General features: G+C 47.5%; 1 protein-coding gene across 1 annotated transcript in view; it reads right to left on the reverse strand.

The window, feature by feature from the left end:
• Positions 1-1,017: 1,017 nt before the first annotated feature.
• Positions 1,018-22,087, reverse strand: part of LPCAT1 (lysophosphatidylcholine acyltransferase 1) — an 84,991-nt gene continuing 63,921 nt past the window's right edge. Inside the window, exons 8-14 of the mRNA XM_066579206.1 lie at positions 21,989-22,043; positions 20,430-20,512; positions 14,318-14,443; positions 8,357-8,510; positions 7,043-7,141; positions 4,113-4,254; positions 1,018-2,667 (exon numbers count right to left, since the gene is read on the reverse strand). Coding sequence (XP_066435303.1) covers positions 2,486-2,667; positions 4,113-4,254; positions 7,043-7,141; positions 8,357-8,510; positions 14,318-14,443; positions 20,430-20,512; positions 21,989-22,043 — 841 coding nt within the window. The 3' untranslated portion in view covers positions 1,018-2,485. The remainder of the gene's footprint in view (positions 2,668-4,112; positions 4,255-7,042; positions 7,142-8,356; positions 8,511-14,317; positions 14,444-20,429; positions 20,513-21,988; positions 22,044-22,087) is intronic.

The following is a 22,087-nucleotide window of genomic DNA, read 5'->3' on the forward strand; positions in this document are numbered from 1 at the left end:
CTATTGGAAGGCAGCATTCCTTCAAGCCAAAGTCAGACTCTTTATACAAGCCTTGCAACAATGACTGGGAATTAAAAAAGCCAGATTCCATGCACAGACAGCTGTTTCAGGGTATTTGCCCTTCATCAGTGTACAGTAGGAGTCTGGCTTTGCTTTTAATTCCCAGTCATTGTTGCAAGGCTTGTATAAAGAGTCTGCCTTTGGCATGAGGGAATGCTGCCTTCCAATAGGTGACGCTGTGGAGGTATTATTCCATCTCCCTTATTTGAGTACTGAGAGGACACCCAAGTCCTCACACCCTGCACTGGGCATAACACGGTGTACCAGGTTTGCTTACTTAGATATTAGCATTTATTTGTTTTGCTCCAAAAGCCATTTTTAAGAGTGAAAATAGGAACTGCAGCCATATTGGATGACACTTCTGAATAAGCTTCTCAGAAACTGTACTTTCCGCAACATGTTTAAAAGGGTTATCCGGGCAGAAGAAAATGGGCAAATCTGGTAAGCCTGCTGCACAAACATAAGAGAAGCCATACTCGCCTCAGCCGATCCCCGGCGGCTCCTGCTCTGACAGTGCCCGGACCACCACAGCTCTGCTCTTCCTACAGTAGCAGCAATGACATCCAGACAACAGGACCGCTGTAGTTCATCATCAACCAAAGTCAGCCAGGGATTGGCTGTAGTGCATGCTCTGGTGTCGGTGAGGTCACTGCTGCAGCAGGAAATGGGGAGTAGCAGGGAATCGGGCACGGTAGGATCAGAAGCATCGGGGGATTTACTAAGGAGCGGATTTAATGGTGGTGACAAATATGGTTGCACTTCCTGGTTGTCACCTTTTTAAAAATGGCCGTCAACGCCAAATACTAAAAAGGAGTAAACAAAATATAAAAACTACCCAAACTCGGAGCCACCATTCTTACTGATGATTCACTAATGGTTATTTTACCTTCTGGGTGGAAATGTGCCTTAAAAACGATATAATCCTAGACTAATACTGCGCAGACAACAGGAACGCCATTAAATTTCGGATTAACTTTTATCTAAGTTTTTTTGTAAGAACCTACAACAACCTTATTGTAATGGGAGACCTGTAACTCATTAATACTTGTTAACAAGAAAATGACCTGTCAATGACAACTGCTTATAATACTATGTAAATGTGCAACACAGAGAAAACAAACTATGCATGTAACTTCAAAGAAAAGTTTGTTCAGTAAGCAATGAGGTTAACACAGCAAAAAGAGTGACCTAGAGAAGAACTTACCAAAGTGCACAAGACGTCACGTAGGAAACAGTTCATGCACGCTCTGTACAGCATATGGAGGACACATTACATCTCGGATGTGTGGCCAGTCCTTGCAGAGGAGCTCTAATAGTCCAATGCAATCATATTTAAAACAACAGGAAACTTGTTGAGGGCCATAAAAGCCGGACAACTAGAGAGCTCCAAGACAGACACGTTACAACAAATACCAAAAAACGTTACAAAGCTGCATTAGAGGCATATTTGGTGCCTGGGGAAATCAAAGAACTCCCGGCTATGCCGAATTTATAGTGGCGAAGGAAGTCAGGCAATAGCCATGGTTGCTTCTGCTAAGTGATCACAATGGCCAGATCCATTAAATCATGCTTAATATTGTCCAATCACTGATTGTACAAAGGGGAAGTCCCATTATGCAAACAGTGTGTACGTTTGTTGGGTTAGAGACTAGAGATGAGCGAGCATGCTCGATAAGGCAAACTACTCGATCGAGTAGTGCCTTATTAGAGTACCTGCCCGCTCGTCTCTAAAGATTCGGGGGCCGGCGGGGAGCGGTGGGGGAGAGCGGGGAGGAACGGAGGGGAGATCTCTCTCTCCCTCTCGCTCACCGCCGCAACTCACCTGTCACCCGCGCCGGCAGCCGAATCTTTAGAGACGAGCGGGCAGGTACTCGAATAAGGCACTACTTGCTCGAGTAGTTTGCCTTATCGAGTATGCTCGCTCATCTCTATTAAAGACCCATGGAGAGCTCCGACTAATGTCCCGGTGTTGTGGTAGGGCTCATAGCGCCACAGCCCAGGGTTTAGTATAAGGACTGAACATTAACATGGTTATTACACTGCAAGCCTGTTGTAAAAATAAAAAAAAAAAAGGCACATTGCACCGTTTTTTGGTATCTGTTGCGTAGATCACAGCACACACTGCAGGCCAGGTATGAAAACTAGAAGATATTTCAATGAAGTCCAGTATTTGATTGACTACCATGTGCGACCCCACCGGTTCTTCCTTATACACACGGTACCCCCAGCGAAGTTATTCAGACCAAATTCCATCTTTGCTTTCCAAACATTTTGATTGTACTAAAGAACACATAAACCAAGAAAGCAAAAAAAAAAAACGGAAGTTTTCACAAAGGTACAAACAAAAATATAGGTGGGTTTAACTATGTTGAGAGGTACGATACAAATATGCCCCTCACCAGGAGAGGGAGATGTAGTTCCAGCTTCAGTTCAGTTTCTTTTGTTCTTTATGGTATTCTTCCATGTCTTCAGGTGTGAAGTCGGTACAGAAGCCATTCGGCGCAGTAACAGGACAGCTGTCTGCACAGGGCTCAGAGTCCATCATATTTGGATAAAGGAACATTTCAGCAAAATGTGGGTTCAAAGCAGCAAACCTGTCAAAGTCCACTGCAGAGAAAAACAGGAGGAAAACATTAATAATTGACAACAACATTTTCAGATTACAATACAAGCTGTGACAGAACATCTGGAGGTCTGAATTGTACGTGAAATTAGTGAACATTTCCCGCACATTCTTAGGCTGGATGTAGAAATGTATATTTTTGGCAATTTGCCCCGATAACAGCACTGCACTCGCAGATCAGAATCCTCAGAGACTTTCAGCAGTCCAGCCTCAGGGTTTGGCCTTATAAATTTCAGGTTCAAGATCTTTGTGAATCTCCCCCCTCCTCCCTTCTCTATAGACTTCAGTGGGCAGCACAAGTCATCAACCTCCTTCATCTCCTTTGTTCTGTCTAGTTTCCTGCTACTAGAGATGGACTTCACATGACAACAGGCAGTGGACAGCAAACGCCGGGAACCCCTTGTGGGCAGCACTTTAGAGGAATTTTTCAGCAGAAAAACACAATTTTAAATACCCTATATACTCGAGTATTAGCCGACCCGAGTAAAAGCCGAGGAGGTGTGTGTGTGGGGGGGGGGGGGGGGGGGGGAGACTGCTTAGATGGAAGCATATATTGGCCGGCCATGAAAACGCCGGCCGATATACACCCTACCCTACCACTGTAGCTGGGGTATCCATCGGAGCCCCAGTTACAGGGGGAAACATTCCCTGTAGTGACATCAGTCACTGGCAGAGCTGATCAGAGTCTGCTAGGACCCTGTAGCTCCACTGTAACAGGGGCCTCCCACCGGGTCACGTAGTGGAAGAAACACTTTCACTTCTTAGTACATAGCGCTCATAGAGAGCTATATTGCCAGGAAAGAAAAAGGCAGAAGTGGTTCAAAACAGATTCTCCCTCCTCCTCCGGGTTCTCAGCCATTACTAACAGCCGAGGACCCGACTGCTTCTGCTCGATTACCGAAGCAGAGGCTTTATTCCTGCACCGTATTTTTGCTATTGGCTGGGATTAAAGCTTAGGACCAAGTGCCGTAAATTTATAGTGCTTGGTCCTTAAGGGGTTAAAGTCAAGTTGTTGTGTTAAACTTTTTTTTTTTTTTTTTACATTTTCTGTTTCTAAAAAGGTTTCCAAGTGGCTAGGTATATTTTCTACCGGAAGGGGAAAGATGTGAGCTGTGATTATTGTCTATAATTACCGAGTATTGTGAATGGTGGACCCCGTGTTATCTATATATCGCTGCTATATATAATCCTGCCTGCGATGATAATGAGACTGCTGAGAAGTTTTCTTTACTGCACAGGACGGGTCAGTTTATTACTAGACTTTGTCGTCAGAGCGAAAACTGAGAACTACTAGATTCATAGTGATACAGGAAAAATAAAGTATATTCCGAAGACACCATCCCTCTTCGTGTCGTGCAAGGTCCACCCCAATGGACAGACCCCATAAAGTAGACCGGAACATAAAGTCATTGAAGAATAAATGGCTTACCATATGTTATTTTCCCCTTCTCCTCCTCATCTATTGCTCTAAAAAGATCTGTTACATTCAGTTCTGACACTCCTAGTGCCGTCTTCAGAATCACGGCCAGCTCCTCTTCTACTATAGTTTTATCTGTTTCTGACTGGTACATCTACAGGAGAGAAGACAAGGAAGACCGTCAGATAACACCGTAGAGCCGAGCGTCCTCCACAGCGTTTAACACTGCAGTCAGGGTAATTGCCAGAGAACAGGAAGATTCCCATAAAGATCAATGGGGATTTCACTGGAGAAGGGACCTCTATAAAGGTGAAGCTATCCTTTCAAATCACCCATTTCTATTGGACATAACTGATGGAGCATTACAGGTTTACCCCCTCCCCTCCTCCAGTTCCTCTCTCCGGCTGTCATCGCCCACCTCACCACCATCTGCAACTTCTCACTGACCTCTGGCATCTTCCCCTCCTCATTTAAACACGCCATCATATCCCCGCTGTTAAAAAAGAAGAACCCTCAACCAGTCTCAAACCTCCCCTTCATTTTCAAAATTACTGGAACGCCTGGTCTACTCCCGCCTTACATGCTTTCTCTCTGACAACTCGCTCCTCGACCCCCTCCAGTCTGGTTTCCGCTCTCTACACTCGACCGAAACTGCCCTTACAAAAGTATCAAATGACCTGATGGCTGCAAAGTCGAGAGGTGACTACTCCCTACTAATCCTCCTTGACCTGTCTGCTGCATTTGACACTGTTGACCATGACCTCCTCCTCAGTATGCTCCGCTCTACTGGTCTAAAGGACACTGCTCTCTCCTGGTTCTCCTCTTACCTCTCTGACCGCTCTTTCAGTGTCTCCTTCGTTGGCTCTATCTACTCTCCACTTCCTCTCGCTGTTGGTGTACCCCAGGGCTCGGTCCTTGGTCCCCTTCTCTTCTCTATCTACACAGCCCCAATTGGACAAACCATCCACAAATTCAGCCTCCAATACCATCTCTACGCTTACAACACCCAACTATACACCTCCTCTCGTGAGATCTCTGGACCATTCCTGCAAAATATCACCAACTGTCCGCTGTCTCTAATCCCTTTTTCTCAAACTTAACCTTTCTAAAACTGACCTTCTCATCTTTCCGCCTTCCAACCGACCTCCCCTCAACATCTCCATTCCAGTGTCTGGCACCATGCCCACTGCCTTGGGGTCACATTGGACTCTGACCTCTCCTTTACCCCTTGTTGTCGCCCTCATCCACTCCCAACTTGACTACTGCAACTTGCTCTTCATCGGCCGGCACCAGACTCGCTCCACTCCAATCCATACTAAAATAGGCAGCTAGGCTCATTTTTCTATTCAGCCCTTACTCAGACGCCTCTGCACTATGCCAATCGCTGTATTGGCTGCCCATCCACTGCAAAACTAAATTTACACTCCTCACCCACAAAGCTCTCCACCTCCTGTATCATCCCCACCCTGTTTGTTTCAAACTGATTGTATATCACGTTATTGTTGTATTGTCTGTGTTCTCCTGTGCCTGAAAGCGCTGCGGAATAAGTTGGCGCTATACAAATAAAGATTATTATTATCAAAGAAAAGTAAACAAATAAAAAACATTTTTCTCTCTTGGGTGATTTAAAAATATCCTTAGGAGTTTTTTTCCTTCCAAGTATCAACCTTGTAAAGCGGAGCTAGAACAGGGGACCGTGACAAACGTGGCTCTCAGCATCTATAAGCATGTGGCACTTTGCCATAAACAGACATGGTCGCAAAGTCTAGAAAAGGATAAAAGCATCAAAGGGGTTCTTTCAGTAGAAAATAAAAATTCTATACTTCCCTATTCTCCCCAGGCAGACTCCTTACCAGATCTTCACCTCACCGATCTTCTCCTGGCTCCTCCAGTCCCCGGGTCACCTCCCCTCCAGCCGGCCGGATCCTCTTCATCCGGTGATGAAGCGTCCAATCTCTGCATTCTCTTCCCTGCAGGTAAGTGTACCCGGTCACTAGTGACGTAGGATTCACTGCCTAGCAGGGAGTGCTGATCTATTGCAGTGACTGCGCATGCACGGTGTCTCTGCAATAGTATATGAACTCTCGCAGCAAGACGGTGCACATGCAGAGTCTCTGCAGTAGATTAGCATTCCTTCCTAGGCAGTGAATGCTACATCACTAGTGACCGGTACACTGACCTGTAGGAAGAAGGCTGCAGAGAATGAGCGCTCCATAACAAGAAGAGGATCCAGACTGCTTTTGGCAAGGTAAACCGGAGGTCTGGAGAAGATGAGGGAGGAGAAGATGATGAGGGAGGAGAAGATGATGAGGGAGGAAAAGATGATGAGGGAGGAGAAGATGATGAGGGAGGAGAAGATGATGAGGGAGGAGAAGATGATGAGGGAGGAGAAGATGATGAGGGAGGAGAAGATGATGAGGGAGGAGAAGATGATGAGGGAGGAGAAGATGATGAGGGAGGAGAAGATGATGAGGGAGGAGAAGATGATGAGGGAGGAGAAGATGATGAGGGAGGAGAACATGATGAGGGAGGAGAAGATGCGGTAAGAATGCTGACAGGGGAGGGATAAGCAAGTATCGATTGTTTCTTTTAAATGGCAAAACCCCTTTAAAAGGGTTTTTTCCAGGAAAATACTATTGATGACTTCATGCTCAGGATAGGTCATCAATAGTTTATGGCTCGGGTACGCAACTATTGGCCATTGTTTGGAAGCTGCACCTGTAGTTACCAGTGCCGGTCACTAGAGTCAATACCTCTGTGTACTGCGACGCTGATAGTGGGCGCACGATCAGCTGATCAGCCAGGGTCACAAGCGATGGACCCCAGCAGATAAACTTCCTGAGGACCGGTCATCAATAGGTCTTTCCTGGACAACCCCTTTAAGAAATAATATCAATAGCATAAACAGTTTTTCAGTAAAGGAGCAGAAAACGGCTACTTGCCTCGAAAGCCAGCTGTATGGTCTCTAGTGTCTTGGAGGGTCTACATACAACAGACAGAGCAATCACGTACTCCCGGAGATCGATGACACTCTCTTCCTTCTGACATAGTATGGAGATAAAAGCAATTAGGAATTTTAACCCATTATTACCAAAGCCGGTTGGCGGCCTAACGCCCAAATCAGCTTTTTCATCACTACATTCCTTGAGTTATAACTTGTTACATTTTACAACAGACATATGGGGGGGGGAGGGGCTTGTTTTTTGCAAGACAAGGTATATTTTTTAATCGTATCATTTTGGGGTCCATATAATGTATTATACAACTTATTTATTTAGTGCGATTGGGGGGAAAAATTCCCCTTTTGTCATTTCATGATTACAGTATTCGGCATGCAGAACAACTAATGTGATATTTGTATTCTCTGGGTCGGCACGATCCCAGCAACGCCAAGATTACCGTATTTTTTACTTTTTTTTCCCGCCCACCATGCAATATAAATATTATTAAATTAATTCCGTGGGTCAGTATGCTCACATCGATATCAAATTTATATACTGGGGGTTTTTTTGGAACTTTTTAGTTTTTAAATCACTGCATTCAAACACACCTAAAAGTTCTTCACGCGGCTCTGTATGAAGGTTCTGTTTTTTCCGGCGCGATGAGTTGTATTTTTTAGCGCTAAACACTAGAGTATTTAACCTGCGTATTAAGCGCGTATTTTGTGTGAGAGTAATATGCCGTGCTTCAACCCCATTGATTTCCACTGGGCCGCTCAGACCTGCGTTTTTCACGTGCGCATAATAGGTGTGTGAAGAAAATCCACCATGTCCTACTTTTGGAGCATAATGCACACCTTTATCACAGTCATTATCACATAATGTAAACATTTTATATGCAGGGCATAACGAACATAGCGATACCAAAGTTATGGTGTATTTTCTATTTTTTAGATAGCAAGTGGGGAAAGTGTTTTTTTTTAAAATTTTGTTCCAGTAGGAAACTTCTGTGAACAAAACATCATTTCTATAATACACTGCAGTAGTTCGGTATAGCAGTGTATTATATTCTTCAAGCCTCTGGGTGCCATATTAACCCATTGGGACTTTGCCATGACATCGTGGTGGTCCGATGGGTGACAGAGGAAGCCAAATCAGTCTACCTTTTGCAAGTTGAGGTTGCATTGACCGCAGCATGGAATGGGTTGAACCCATTCTGCGACCCTCTGTAATACTAATTCTACCACATGCATCATAGGGATTCGCACGCCACAAAGCATCATAACGTATTTCAATTAGTGCAGCTGAAAACCAAACCTCATCAAATAAGGCAAATAGATCTTCTAATTTCTCCATTACTGGAAGAGATAAATACTCTGCGAATTCCTGTAAGTTTATCTTTTCCCCGTTTCTTTTCTTAGCACTTTCAGAGAACTGCTTCAATTCCTTCTCGAGCTTCTCTGGTTTTAAGCTGTAGAAAAGGAAACAACGACAATTAGTAAAAAATGACTTTATATACTATAATTGGCGCGCTATTTAGCTTATTACCCTTGCTGCAGCTGTCTGTACCTACACAGTGTTTTCCATCTCTGCCGCACTTCTACAGATCTCACCAATAGCTGCAGCCACCACAAGGTTAACCCTAACTGTGGGGTCTCACAGACCCCTCCCCATTCTAGGTTTCCGAGAATCGTGTACATCCTCGCGAGCGAGCGGCTCAGTAGCTTTTGTTTCAGTTGCGTCGTCAATTAAGGCCGGCTTCACACAAATGGATTTTAATAGCGGAATCGATTTAAAAGCGCAGCATGTTCTATTTTTGTGCAGAATCCGCACGGTCGGCTTCCATTGAAGTCAATGGAAGTCGTCCGACCCGCGGCCCGTCTGCAATTGATAATGCGGATAGGCTGCGGCTACCCGCTTCATCGACTAGCGACGTCGCGAGAAAAACGAGCATGTAAAAAAAAAATCTGTACTGCGCATGACCGAAGGAGAGAGTCCGCAGTACAGCAAAAGAAGGTATGTGGGGTTGTCGGCCGGAGACAGAGCCGGAATCCGCTGCGGGAACCCACATGCAGAATATTAAAATGGCTGGCACGACGTTTCGACCTCTAAATGTAGGTCTTTATCAGGCCTGTGCGCAGGCGGCCTAAGGCTGGGTTCACACAGGGCGGAATTGCTGCGGACTTTCCATACGGAGATTCCACCTGCACTCTTAAGCCCGAGACTCAGCATCAAAGTGGATGAGATTTGCAAAAATCCCCTCCACATGCTACGGACAGTCCGCTGCGGCCAAGCCGCGCTTAAACGGACATGCCATGAGAAATTCGAATCTGCGGCATGTCAATTGTATAGCTGTTTCTGCTGCAGGCTCTCTATGGGGAGAGATGGCCGCAGAGGAATACAGGCGGACAAGCCGCCTTGGAGCTGCTTTTCCGCTGCAGAAAGCTTTCAGAATTTCCGTGCGGTCCCGCTGCAGGCATTCCGCGTGATTTCCACCCCGTGTGAACCCAGCCTTAGGCCTCCCTCACACACGGCGTTTTATACAGCGTTTAGCGCTGCCTTTTCAGCCCAGCGCTAAACGCTGTACAACACTCCCATTCATTTCAATGGGGCTGCTCACACAGGGCTGAAAACACAGCGCCTCCCAACGCTGCGCTTTGACAGCGATGCATGTTCTATTTTGGGGCGTTTTCAGCCCTGCGTCGCCCATTGAAATGAATGGGCAGCGGTTTTAGCACTGCTGAAAACGCGGCAACACTTAGTGCCGCGTTTTTGGCAGCGTTAACCGCTCGCCGATTTTCGGGGTGAGGGCTTGTAATAGAAGCCCTACCCCGAAAATCTGCCCCAAGCTAGGTAGAGAGAAAAAAAGAAAGTTAATACTCATGTAGCCGCTGCAGTCCGGGTCGCGGCCGCTGCTCTCTGCCGCTGATCCGGGCTTCCTCTGCACTCAGAAGTCTATTGACTGAGGCCAGGTTTGAGAACCCCGGCTCCGGCAATAGAGTGCTGTGATTGGTTGTCGGCGCCCAATCACAGCCCTTCATTGACTGTCTCAGCCAATCAGCGCCGGCAAGCTCTGATTGGCTGAGACAGTCAATGAAGGGCTGTGATTGGGCATCGAGCAAGCGCCGACAACCAATCACAGCACTCTATTGCTGGCAATAGACTTCTGAGTGCAGAGGGAGCCCGCATCAGCGGCAGAGAGCAGCGGCCGCGACCCGGACTGCAGCGGCTACATGAGTATTTAGTTTTTTTTTCTTTTCAGCATTCTTGGCTGCGTTTTCAGCCGAGCTGAAAACGCAGCCAAAACGCTGGCATAAAGTATGCCAGCGCTGCCGAAACGGGGCGGAATCTGCAGTAAACGCAGCGTTGCAAAACGCTGCGTTTCTGCAAACGCCCTGTGTGAGGGAGGCCTTAGGGCTCCTGCACACGGGCGAATTTGACTTGTGGAATCCGTGGCCGGCGGCTGCTCCCAGATTTCACAGTAAATATTTCCCATAGCTTCTTATGGAGAACCGCTGCTTCCTGCACACGAGCGGAAATCAACTGCGATTTTCGCTCGCGGCAGAAAAATAGCAGCATGCTACATTTCCGTGCGGTTTCTGCCTGGACAGCTTCCATTGAAGTCAATAGAAGCCGTGCGTTCCGCGACCCTTCCAATTATCATGGGATCAGCAACATCCCCTAGCGACAGCGTGGCATAACCTTTACTGCATGTGCGCCAGCCAGCGCTACCGCAGTACAGATAAAGCAGAATCGGGACAGGTAAGCGAGGTCACCGGCCGAGCACAGGGTTGGATCCCGCGTGCCGGATCAGACCCGGTTGTGTGCAGGAGGCCTAAGGCCCAGTGTCCAAGGGCAGATTTGATGAAGCCGTGTGTGGCCTCCCATAGGGAAGCATTGGGCGTTCGCACTTTATTTAACACCTGTGGATTTGTTTTTATTTGATTGGCGGATGCCACACACATAATAAATCGCAGCATGCTCAATTTTACTGCGGATGTGCTCCATTCATCTCTATGGGAGCTTACAATCCGCAGCGCATCCAAATACACTGCGGATTTGAAGGTTAAAATCAATTAGGGAGGTGGGGGACAGGCTAGGTGGTGGGTTTGCGGATTTTTTCCGTGCGGATGATCCGCAGTGCATCCACGTACAACCGCATGGAAAAACCGCAATCCGCAATCAATAAAAAAAAAACAATTTAATGAAGACTCACAGTGCATCTGCTGCAGAAATCCACATGTAAAATCGGAGCGTGCCGCGGACAGGAGGCGTTAGGATGGAAAGCTCCGACAGTTCTTTATTATGTAACATTACTAAAATAGATTTATTTATATAATGACTGTCTGCTAATTCTCTAACTTCCCGATGTCGTACAAACATGACATTTGGCACGACTATTCTTTAGGTCATACATAGGAAAAGTAAAGAGGTCACAACTCGATTATTCAATGCTAAGTGCAAAAGTAAGTGTACCCCTATGTAATGTAACTTCCCAGTGTTGTACAAGCGTGAAATTTGGCACTACATGCTACCTCGCCTCCCTGTGTATATTATCGAGGAGAATCTCCCTCGCCTCCCTGTGTATATGGCGAGGAGAATCTCCCTCGCCTCCCTGTGTATATGGCGAGGAGAATCTCCCTCGCCTCCCTGTGTATATGGCGAGGAGAATCTCCCTCGCCTCCCTGTGTATATGGCGAGGAGAATCTCCCTCGCCTCCCTGTGTATATGGCGAGGAGAATCTCCCTCGCCTCCCTGTGTATATGGCGAGGAGAATCTCCCTCGCCTCCCTGTGTATATGGCGAGGAGAATCTCCCTCGCCTCCCTGTGTATATGGCGAGGAGAATCTCCCTCGCCTCCCTGTGTATATGGCGAGGAGAATCTCCCTCGCCTCCCTGTGTATATGGCGAGGAGAATCTCCCTCGCCTCCCTGTGTATATGGCGAGGAGAATCTCCCTCGCCTCCCTGTGTATATGGCGAGGAGAATCTCCCTCGCCTCCCTGTGTATATGGCGAGGAGAATCTCCCTCGCCTCCCTGTGTATATGGCGAGGAGAATCTCCCTCGCCTCCCTGTGTATATGGCGAGGAGAATCTCCCTCGCCTCCCTGTGTATATGGCGAGGAGAATCTCCCTCGCCACCCTGTGTATATGGCGAGGAGAATCTCCCTCGCCTCCCTGTGTATATGGCGAGGAGAATCTCCCTCGCCTCCCTGTGTATATGCCGAGGAGAATCTCCCTCGCCTCCCTGTGTATATGCCGAGGAGAATCTCCCTCGCCTCCCTGTGTATATGCCGAGGAGAATCTCCCTCGCCTCCCTGTGTATATGCCGAGGAGAATCTCCCTCGCCTCCCTGTGTATATGCCGAGGAGAATCTCCCTCGCCTCCCTGTGTATATGGCGAGGAGAATCTCCCTCGCCTCCCTGTGTATATGGCGAGGAGAATCTCCCTCGCCTCCCTGTGTATATGGCGAGGAGAATCTCCCTCGCCTCCCTGTGTATATGGCGAGGAGAATCTCCCTCGCCTCCCTGTGTATATGGCGAGGAGAATCTCCCTCGCCACCCTGTGTATATGGCGAGGAGAATCTCCCTCGCCTCCCTGTGTATATGGCGAGGAGAATCTCCCTCGCCTCCCTGTGTATATGGCGAGGAGAATCTCCCTCGCCTCCCTGTGTATATGGCGAGGAGAATCTCCCTCGCCTCCCTGTGTATATGGCGAGGAGAATCTCCCTCGCCTCCCTGTGTATATGCCGAGGAGAATCTCCCTCGCCTCCCTGTGTATATGCCGAGGAGAATCTCCCTCGCCTCCCTGTGTATATGCCGAGGAGAATCTCCCTCGCCTCCCTGTGTATATGCCGAGGAGAATCTCCCTCGCCTCCCTGTGTATATGCCGAGGAGAATCTCCCTCGCCTCCCTGTGTATATGCCGAGGAGAATCTCCCTCGCCTCCCTGTGTATATGCCGAGGAGAATCTCCCTCGCCTCCCTGTGTATATGCCGAGGAGAATCTCCCTCGCCTCCCTGTGTATATGCCGAGGAGAATCTCCCTCGCCTCCCTGTGTATATGCCGAGGAGAATCTCCCTCGCCTCCCTGTGTATATGCCGAGGAGAATCTCCCTCGCCTCCCTGTGTATATGCCGAGGAGAATCTCCCTCGCCTCCCTGTGTATATGCCGAGGAGAATCTCCCTCGCCTCCCTGTGTATATGCCGAGGAGAATCTCCCTCGCCTCCCTGTGTATATGCCGAGGAGAATCTCCCTCGCCTCCCTGTGTATATGCCGAGGAGAATCTCCCTCGCCTCCCTGTGTATATGCCGAGGAGAATCTCCCTCGCCTCCCTGTGTATATGCCGAGGAGAATCTCCCTCGCCTCCCTGTGTATATGCCGAGGAGAATCTCCCTCGCCTCCCTGTGTATATGCCGAGGAGAATCTCCCTCGCCTCCCTGTGTATATGCCGAGGAGAATCTCCCTCGCCTCCCTGTGTATATGCCGAGGAGAATCTCCCTCGCCTCCCTGTGTATATACCGAGGAGAATCTCCCTCGCCTCTCTGTGTATATACCGAGGAGAATCTCCCTCGCCTCTATGTGTATATACTGAGGTGAATCTACCTCACGTCTATGTGTATATAATGAGGAGAATATACTGAAAGGCTGTAGAGTATACAAGGAAGCTGCCATGGACTGCAGGGATGGAGCCTTTGAGGCAAAAAAGGGGCTGCAACCTCCAATCTGGGGGAAATTTGAATAAAAAGGGGCGTTACCTTTTTGGGTAAAAAGTGAGAAGAGTGGAAGGGGTGGCACATTCTGCAGATGCAAATGGGAAAAAAGCAGGCTTATATGGGATCCCAGTGGGCTTATATTCTCCAAGACGCCTCTCCAGAAATCTGGATATCAGATGAGGAAAAAGAAGATTCACAGACCAGGAAACTGGGTGCCGGTGGATTCCCAGCCACCACATGGGAAATTCCACCGTGCATCAGTTGAGTGTAAATCCACTTTGATCTACATATATATGATACAAGGCGCTACCATATGTCAATACTTTGACATTCTGCACAGGGACATCAGTACATGCAGCCTGAGGAGAATCTAACGCTCCTCTATGTGTATACATATTGTATTCCTCGGTTCCTCTGAAGTAACCATGACTTCATAAAATATTCTGTGCGAACAACCGGTAAACACCTGTACCAAGTTAACACGGGTGAAGCCGGGTACATCAGCTAGTATATAAAAAAAAAGTTACACCTGCAGGACAGCTAGGACCATTAGGTAACGTGACCCACCCCAGACTTCTGACAAGTCTTGCAAACTCCAGAAGAGATGTATCCGATGGGAGCCGGAGCTGTCCTTCAGCTAAAGCCAACTGGCAGTCCTCAAATGTATAGTCTGTGACCGACACACCCAAAGCTCTGTAGGAGGGGAAACAGTCAGCAAGCAAAGCCATAGAACTTACAATTACTTATTTATGATAATTTATTAAAAAAAAGGTACATTTACAATGGATGAAAATGTAATCGGCCATTATCAGATCTAAGACCCGGCAGCCGTTACAGAGAGAACAGATGATTTGGGGATTCAGTCGTGATATTGATTGAAAGTAACTAGTAACTAGAGATGACCGAGCGTACTCGCTAAGGGCAATTACTCGATCGAGCATTGCCCTTAGCGAGTACCTGCCCGCTCGGGAGCAAAGATTCGGGTGCCGGCGGCGGGCAGGGAGCTGCGGGGGAGAGTGGGGAGGAATGGAGGGGAGATCTCTCTCTCCCTCTCTCCCCGCCGCTGACTGCCGCAACTCACCTGTCACCTGCGCCAGCAGCCGAACCTTTTCTCCTGAGCGGGGAGATACTCGCTAAGGACAATGCTCAATTGAGCAATTGTCCTTAGCGAGTATGCTTGCTCATCTTTACTAGTAACACATTACAGGGTATCCGAACATGGAAATGTCAGTAATCTGTGAGATGAATGAAGGCTGGTTCACATTCCCCCTCCCACATCCATCTATGCAGCACCATGGACAGCGATAGCCAGAAACACCCTTGCTGGCCGACTAAATGTGGTATTACTATGCAGGAACAGGGGTGCTGAACTTGATCCAAATGCAACATTTCCGCTATTGCAAATGATGTAAAATGACATTTAAATCACATGACAATACATTACAGAGTGCGATAAAACAGATCAGCAGCCCTCCATAGCAACTTCTTCTATGTAGTGGTAGCTCCCAAACCACAGATTTCTATAGAATTCCTGAAAAGGTCTGAATGCAATAAATCCCATTTACACGGCTGTTCTAGACATGCACAGTGCTGTGCAAAAGCGGTAGGCAGGATGGAGACAATGCTGCAAAGTAAGAGTACTGTCACAGATACAAGTGTTAATAGCTTATTTGTGTCAATTAATGAAATGCAGAGTGAATGATCAAAAGAGAAATCTAAATCCCATCAGTACTTGCTGCGACGCCCTTTACCTTCACAACAGCATCAGTTCTTGTAGGGACACTTGCACACAGTTTTTGAAGGGAGGTTGTTCCAGACATCTTGGAGCACTAAGCACAGATCTTCTGTGGATGTCGGCTCGCTCCAATCCTTCTGTCTCTTCATGTAATCCCAGACAGGCTGGATGATGTGAGATCAGGACTCTGTGGGGCTGAATTATCAATTCCAGGACTCCTTGTTCTTCTTTACACTGAAGAGAGTTCTAAATGACATTGGCTGGATGTTTGCGGTCGTTGTCCTCCTGCAGAATACATTTGGAGCCAATCAGACGCCTTCTTGATGGTACTGCATGATGGATACCATCAAACTGTGATTCTCAGCATTGGTCAGTGTTAATGCTACACTCAATCTCCCGACTCCATTTGCTCAAATGCATTCCCAGACTTGCAAGGAACCTCCCCCTCATACTTCACTGTTACCTGCAGACACTCATCGTACCGCTCTCCACCATGCTTCACTGTTACCTGCAGACACTCATCGTACCGCTCTCCATCATGCTTCACTGTTGCCTGCAGACACTCATCGTACCGCTCTCCACCATGCTTCACTGTTGCCTGCAGACACTCCTTATTGTACTGCTCTCCACCATTCTTCACTGTTGCCTGCAGACACTCATTATTGTACCGCTCTCCACCATGCTTCACTGTTGCCTGCAGACACTCATTATTGTACCGCTCTACACCATTCTTCACTGTTGCCTGCAGACACTCATCGTACCGCTCTCCACCATGCTTCACTGTTGCCTGCAGACACTCATTATTGTACTACTCTCCACCATGCTTCATTGCTGCCTGCAGAAACTCATTATTGTACCGCTCTACACCATTCTTCACTGTTGCCTGCAGACACTCAATCTACCGCTCTCCACCATGCTTCACTGTTGACTGCAGACACTCCTTATTGTACCGCTCTCCACCATTCTTAACTGTTGCCTGCAGACACTCATTATTGTACCGCTCTACACCATTCTTCACTGTTGCCTGCAGACACTTATCGTACCGCTCTCCACCATGCTTCACTGTTGCCTGCAGACACTCATTATTGTACTACTCTCCACCATGCTTCATTGCTGCCTGCAGACACTCCTTATTGTACCGCTCTCCACCATTCTTCACTGTTGCCTGCAGACACTCCTTATTGTACCGTTCTCCACCATTCTTCACTGTTGCCTGCAGACACTCATTATTGTACCGCTCTACACCATTCTTCACTGCTGCCTGCAGGCACTCATTATTGTACTACTCTCCACCATGCTTCATTGCTGCCTGCAGAAACTCATTGTACCACTCTCCACCATGCTTCACTGCTGCCTGCAGAAACTCATTGTACCACTCTCCACCATGCTTCACTGCTGCCTGCAGACACTTATTACTGTGCCGCTCTCCACCATGCTTCACTGCTGCCTGCAGACACTTATTATTGTACTGCTGACCACCATGCTTCACTGCTGCCTGCAGACACTTACTATTGTACGGCTCTCCACCATGCTTTACTGCTGCCTGCCTGCAGACACTCATTATTGTACCGCTCTCCACCATGCTTCACTGCTGCCTGCAGACACTCATTATTGTACCGCTCTCCACCATGCTTCACTGCTGCCTGCAGACACTCATTATTGTACCGTTCTCCACCATGCTTCACTGCTGCCTGCAGACACTCATAATTGTGACACTCTCCAGCCCTTCGGTGAACAAACTGTTCTGTTACAGACTAATTCTAATCAGTCCAGAGTCCCTGCTGCCATTTTTCTGCACCCCTGTACCTTTGTTTCAATGCATAGTTGAGTCAATTGGCCTTGTTTCTATGTCAGACTTATGACTTTTGGCTGCAATTCTTCCATGAAGACCACTTCTGGCCAGACTTCTCCAAACAGTGGATGAGTCTACCTGGATTTCATTGGTTTCTGCCAGTTCTGGGCTGATGACAATGCTGGACAGCTTCCGATTGTGAAGAGAAGTAAGCATGATGAGTCCTTCATCTGCTGCACTATGTTTCCTTGGCAGACCACCTCAATGTTGCCAGTTTTGTGTGCTTCTTCAAAACAGCCTGAACAGCACATCCTGAAACCGCAGTCTGTTCTGAAATCTTTGCCTGGAGAGTCTAACTACCTTGTATCTTGTTGCTGTGCTCAGTCTTGCCATGGTGTATTACTTAAAGCTATCTTCGAAAACCTCACCTTTGTAGCTGAGTTTGTCTGTTCTTCACTCACTTGTAAGCCTCCTACACAGCCGTTTCAGTTAATGACTATATCTCACCCTACATATGAAAATGATAATTATCACCTGTCCGGTATAATTGGTTGATCATACCCCTGACTATAATCCTAAAAAAAAGTCTGACTTTGTGCAAGCGTCCCTAGAAGAACTGATGCTGTTGTGAAGACAAAGGGTGGCCACACCAAAAAATGGTTGGATTTAGATTTCTCTTTTCTTCAATTCCCTTTGTATTTTATTAGCTGACAAAAATAAACTATTATCACATCTATTTCTGAAAGCATTCTTACTTCACAGCATTTTTTCCACACCTGCCTAAAACTTTTGCACAGTACTGTATATGAAGGGGTTGGAACAGTGTTCCCCAACTCCAGTCCTCAGGGACGGCCAACAGGTCCTGTTTTCAGGATTTCCTCAGTGTTGCACAGGTGATGTAATTATTGTCGGTGCCTCAGACATTGCCACGGGTGTTCTTTCTATAGGATATCCTGAAACCATGACCTGTTGGTGGTCCCTGAGGACTGGAGTTGGGGACCCCTGGGTTAGAAGACTCATGTTAAATGGCACTCTAACAGTACTCTGAATTGATAGATGAAGCTGCAGCATACAAGGCCCTCATCTGGTGGCAAGTGTGCAAAGTGGCTAAAGAGAATGTATGTCACTAGAAGACCCATTACATGGACTGACCACTGATTTCAATATGAAATTGGAAATACATAAATTTCCCCGTGGCGGGACGGCGTGGGAAATAAACACTTGTTACTGAATTCTGACCACAAATTACAAGGACTCTTGGGAGGTCCCAGGAGAGCGGGGCACTCAGTGACCAGCCTATTGTCGGGGAAGCATTGGCCAGTGTGAGCGCCCTCTTCTATACTTGCAGAACCAATTTCCTTTTTATCAAGCATTGTATAAGGCAGTCTAGACGCTATATAACATTAAGGGCTGCTTACTATAGTACGGTGCATAAATGGGTATAATAGAAGTAAGAGGTGAAGCCTGATCAATCTATACCACTTATTCCGGTCAGATGAATACTGGCAGCCCGGCCGTTTAGATGCTCTAACCAAGACTACAACTTAGATGGAATAAGAACTGCATCTACTTTCTGACAAACTGGGAATTATTTACTTTTAAAGAATACTTAGTACATAAATCGGTAACAGCAGTTTCTGTAACCCCAAATATGGGGTGCATCCATTTATACTCAAGTATGCTTATCTCCATGGCAAGAAAACAAGCCTGTACAGGGTGGTCCAAAGGATTAATTAAAGACGGTGGTTGGGAATACTATCCTGTGTGTGGCATGTTGCTAAGTGGAAGGTGGAAAATCTGTGAAAGGCGGTGTGCAATATACTGGCCACTTCGAAAGCTGCCATCCAATTTCTCTAGCAGATACATATGTTACATGAACCCCTTCCCATTAGGAAATATTGACTTGGATCCAAGATGGCAGCTTTCAAAATGACCCCCATTTTGGACACTGCCCGTCTCAGATTTGTCCCCTTCCCCTTAGCAACATGCCACGCACCATTTGCTGTTCCCAACCACCGTTTTCCATGTACTCAGTTGTCTTCATACCTTGGGATCACCCTGTACTTACATACTAGAAGTATAATCTATAGACCGCTGGATATGGATGCATATTGTGAAGTCTTTCAGTATAAGGCCAGAAGGGAGTATACAAGACTAGGGAGAAAGCATGAAGCTTGAGCAGTAATCACCACCAATGGTCACTCAAGTCCCATTTGGGAACCTATAGTACAACGCTGCTTTATAGGAAGGAATAGGAAAAGCCCAAAACGGTTCCACTGACTTGGATAGGAGTGGAGCCATCTTCCCCTTTGAGATCTAGAAATGTTTTATAGAAGTAAACTGCCTTATCCAAGTCTTCAATTTAACAAAAAGCAACAATTTTAGTCAGTTCCAAACCAAAAATAACGTCCGTAGGGCGCACCAAGCAGGGTATAAAGTATATCACCATGGCAACGCATTTATATAGGCTATGGGAGGAGGGGGAGGGGAGCGGTAGGGAGGTTTGAAGCCAGTTTCCTAAGCAGGTAGTTTATAAAAATGGAAGGCGGGAGATGATGGGCTGGTGATATGCTGCACACCCGAGTTGGGTGCCCTATGGACGTTTGAAGACCTCAACATAGTAGTTTGCTTCTATAAGGCGTTCCTGTATCTCAAAGGGGAAAGCGGATGGCTCCACTCTTCTCCCCCTCCAGGTGCAATTGTATTTTCCCTCCTTCATAACACTTAGTATTTATTGGCCTCTCCCGTTTCCTGTTCCTTCCTTTGTCTTTTTCAGGGACGCCCCCTGGGGGTCTGTGTGAAGGTCAGCGCTCTCCATCTAGGGGATACAACTGGAGTGGGAGCTTGACAGAATACATGTCGGATACATTGTTGTCCTGGAAGACTGGTGGACTTGGGGTTACCCTCCAATTATGTTGGGGTCCCCTAGTGTCGGCGAGTTACATTTAACCTTGTTTTAGTTACAAATTAGAGGCCACTTGGAGCACCGATTCTGTTCTTACAAAAGTTTTAGCAAAGTTTTCTTCTTGGGAGAAGCAGACTTTGCATCCATGAAGCCCAAAGCAGGGATTGCTTTATAGTCAGTGGAATATTAAGGTTTACAGAGTAAACATGAAACACAATAAACGGGATAAAACCTTCGTGGTACATACTTGGCCATTACATGTCTTACGTTGCTTGCATACAGAGCAGGGTTCCTCTTCTCTTCTTCAGATGGAGTATAAATAGGAAGAAACTACAAAATACAACAAGTCAAATAGAGATGAGGACGATGAATACAACAAGCAAGGAAAGAGAATGCTACTGCTAGGCCAAACCATCCCCCGCTGTGTGTGAATGGGATCTATAGTTCTAGTACTTCACCGTTCAGGTATTACGGTGTCCAACGCCACCAACCAACCAGATATAATGGAGAGGACAACTGAATGTAAGGGCATTTATCACATGAAATACACTTATAATTACAATTGTTTAAAAGATTTCTTTTAAACAATTGAAACTGTGGATGCTCAGCACTAAATAACTACAGTCACACCTCGACTTTCATCACCTTCTTCTTTCGCCAGTTTCCAGTTTCGCAGATTCATCAGTGCAGAATCTTGCCTCTACTTTCCTCGCTTGTTTCTAGTTTCACTGGTGGTCTCCGGCCCGTGTGACCTTGCTGTCCAATCATAGCCATTCATGTATTAATGGCTATGATTGGAGCATCTAGCACTGACTGATTGGCTTAGTGGCTGTCACTCAGCCGACTCAGCCAATCAGGGCAACCTCTTGCTGGAGGCAGGGGATTTCAATCCCCCGTCATTAGCAAGATGCTCTGCTGGCTTGACAAGTGCCCAGCAGCCTGCATGGAGCTCCGGAGAGCAGCCCCCGGGACACCGACGGCACCTGCACGGTGAGTATATTGATTTTTTTTTCTCTCTCAGTGTAGCGAAGGCGTTTAGCGCTGCCACAAACACGGTATCAAGTTGTGCTGCGTTTTCAACAGTGCTGAAACCCCGTGCCCACCCCTGCACCGAGGCCTCCACCCCGTGCCCGCCCCTGCACCGAGGCCTCCACCCCGTGCCCGCCCCTGCACCGAGGCCTCCACCCCGTGCCCGCCCCTGCACCGAGGCCTCCACCCCGTGCCCGCCCCTGCACCGAGGCCTCCACCCCGTGCCCGCCCCTGCACCGAGGCCTCCACCCCGTGCCCGCCCCTGCACCGAGGCCTCCACCCCGTGCCCGCCCCTGCACCGAGGCCTCCACCCCGTGCCCGCCCCTGCACCGAGGCCTCCACCCCGTGCCCGCCCCTGCACCGAGGCCTCCACCCCATGCCCATCACTACACTGATTGCCTGTCCCATATAGAATACATTTGGATTTGCTAGTACAGGGACTGAGTGATTCTGAACAATTCTTGCTTGAAGCCAACAATGCCTCTACCCGTCTATACAGGCTGCACAAGAGCGGGCGAGGTGGCGGTGACATCACCCGCTCATTCAAATGAGAATCGGCTCATCTAACAGGACCCCAAGACAACAGTACTAAAACCCCCTTAAGTGTTAGCCCCCACAGATATGGCTGGACCGTCCCAACGCCGTCTCCCCAGATCCCACACAGCAAGAATATGTATGTGCTTTATGAGTCCTAGGACGACGCAACCGAACGGACTGCTGTAACATCTCTTATGGCATCTATACCAGTTACAGCCATTTCAGAACTATGCCGCTTACCTCAATTTCTATATAGTTGTGGAACTGACATAAAGTAAGCCATAAGATTTCCATCCTAAAAAAAAAAAGAAATAAATTAAAAGTTGTGCATAAGCAGCA

This window comes from Eleutherodactylus coqui, chromosome 9 (genome assembly GCF_035609145.1).
Source record: "Eleutherodactylus coqui strain aEleCoq1 chromosome 9, aEleCoq1.hap1, whole genome shotgun sequence".
Taxonomy (NCBI): domain Eukaryota; kingdom Metazoa; phylum Chordata; class Amphibia; order Anura; family Eleutherodactylidae; genus Eleutherodactylus; species Eleutherodactylus coqui.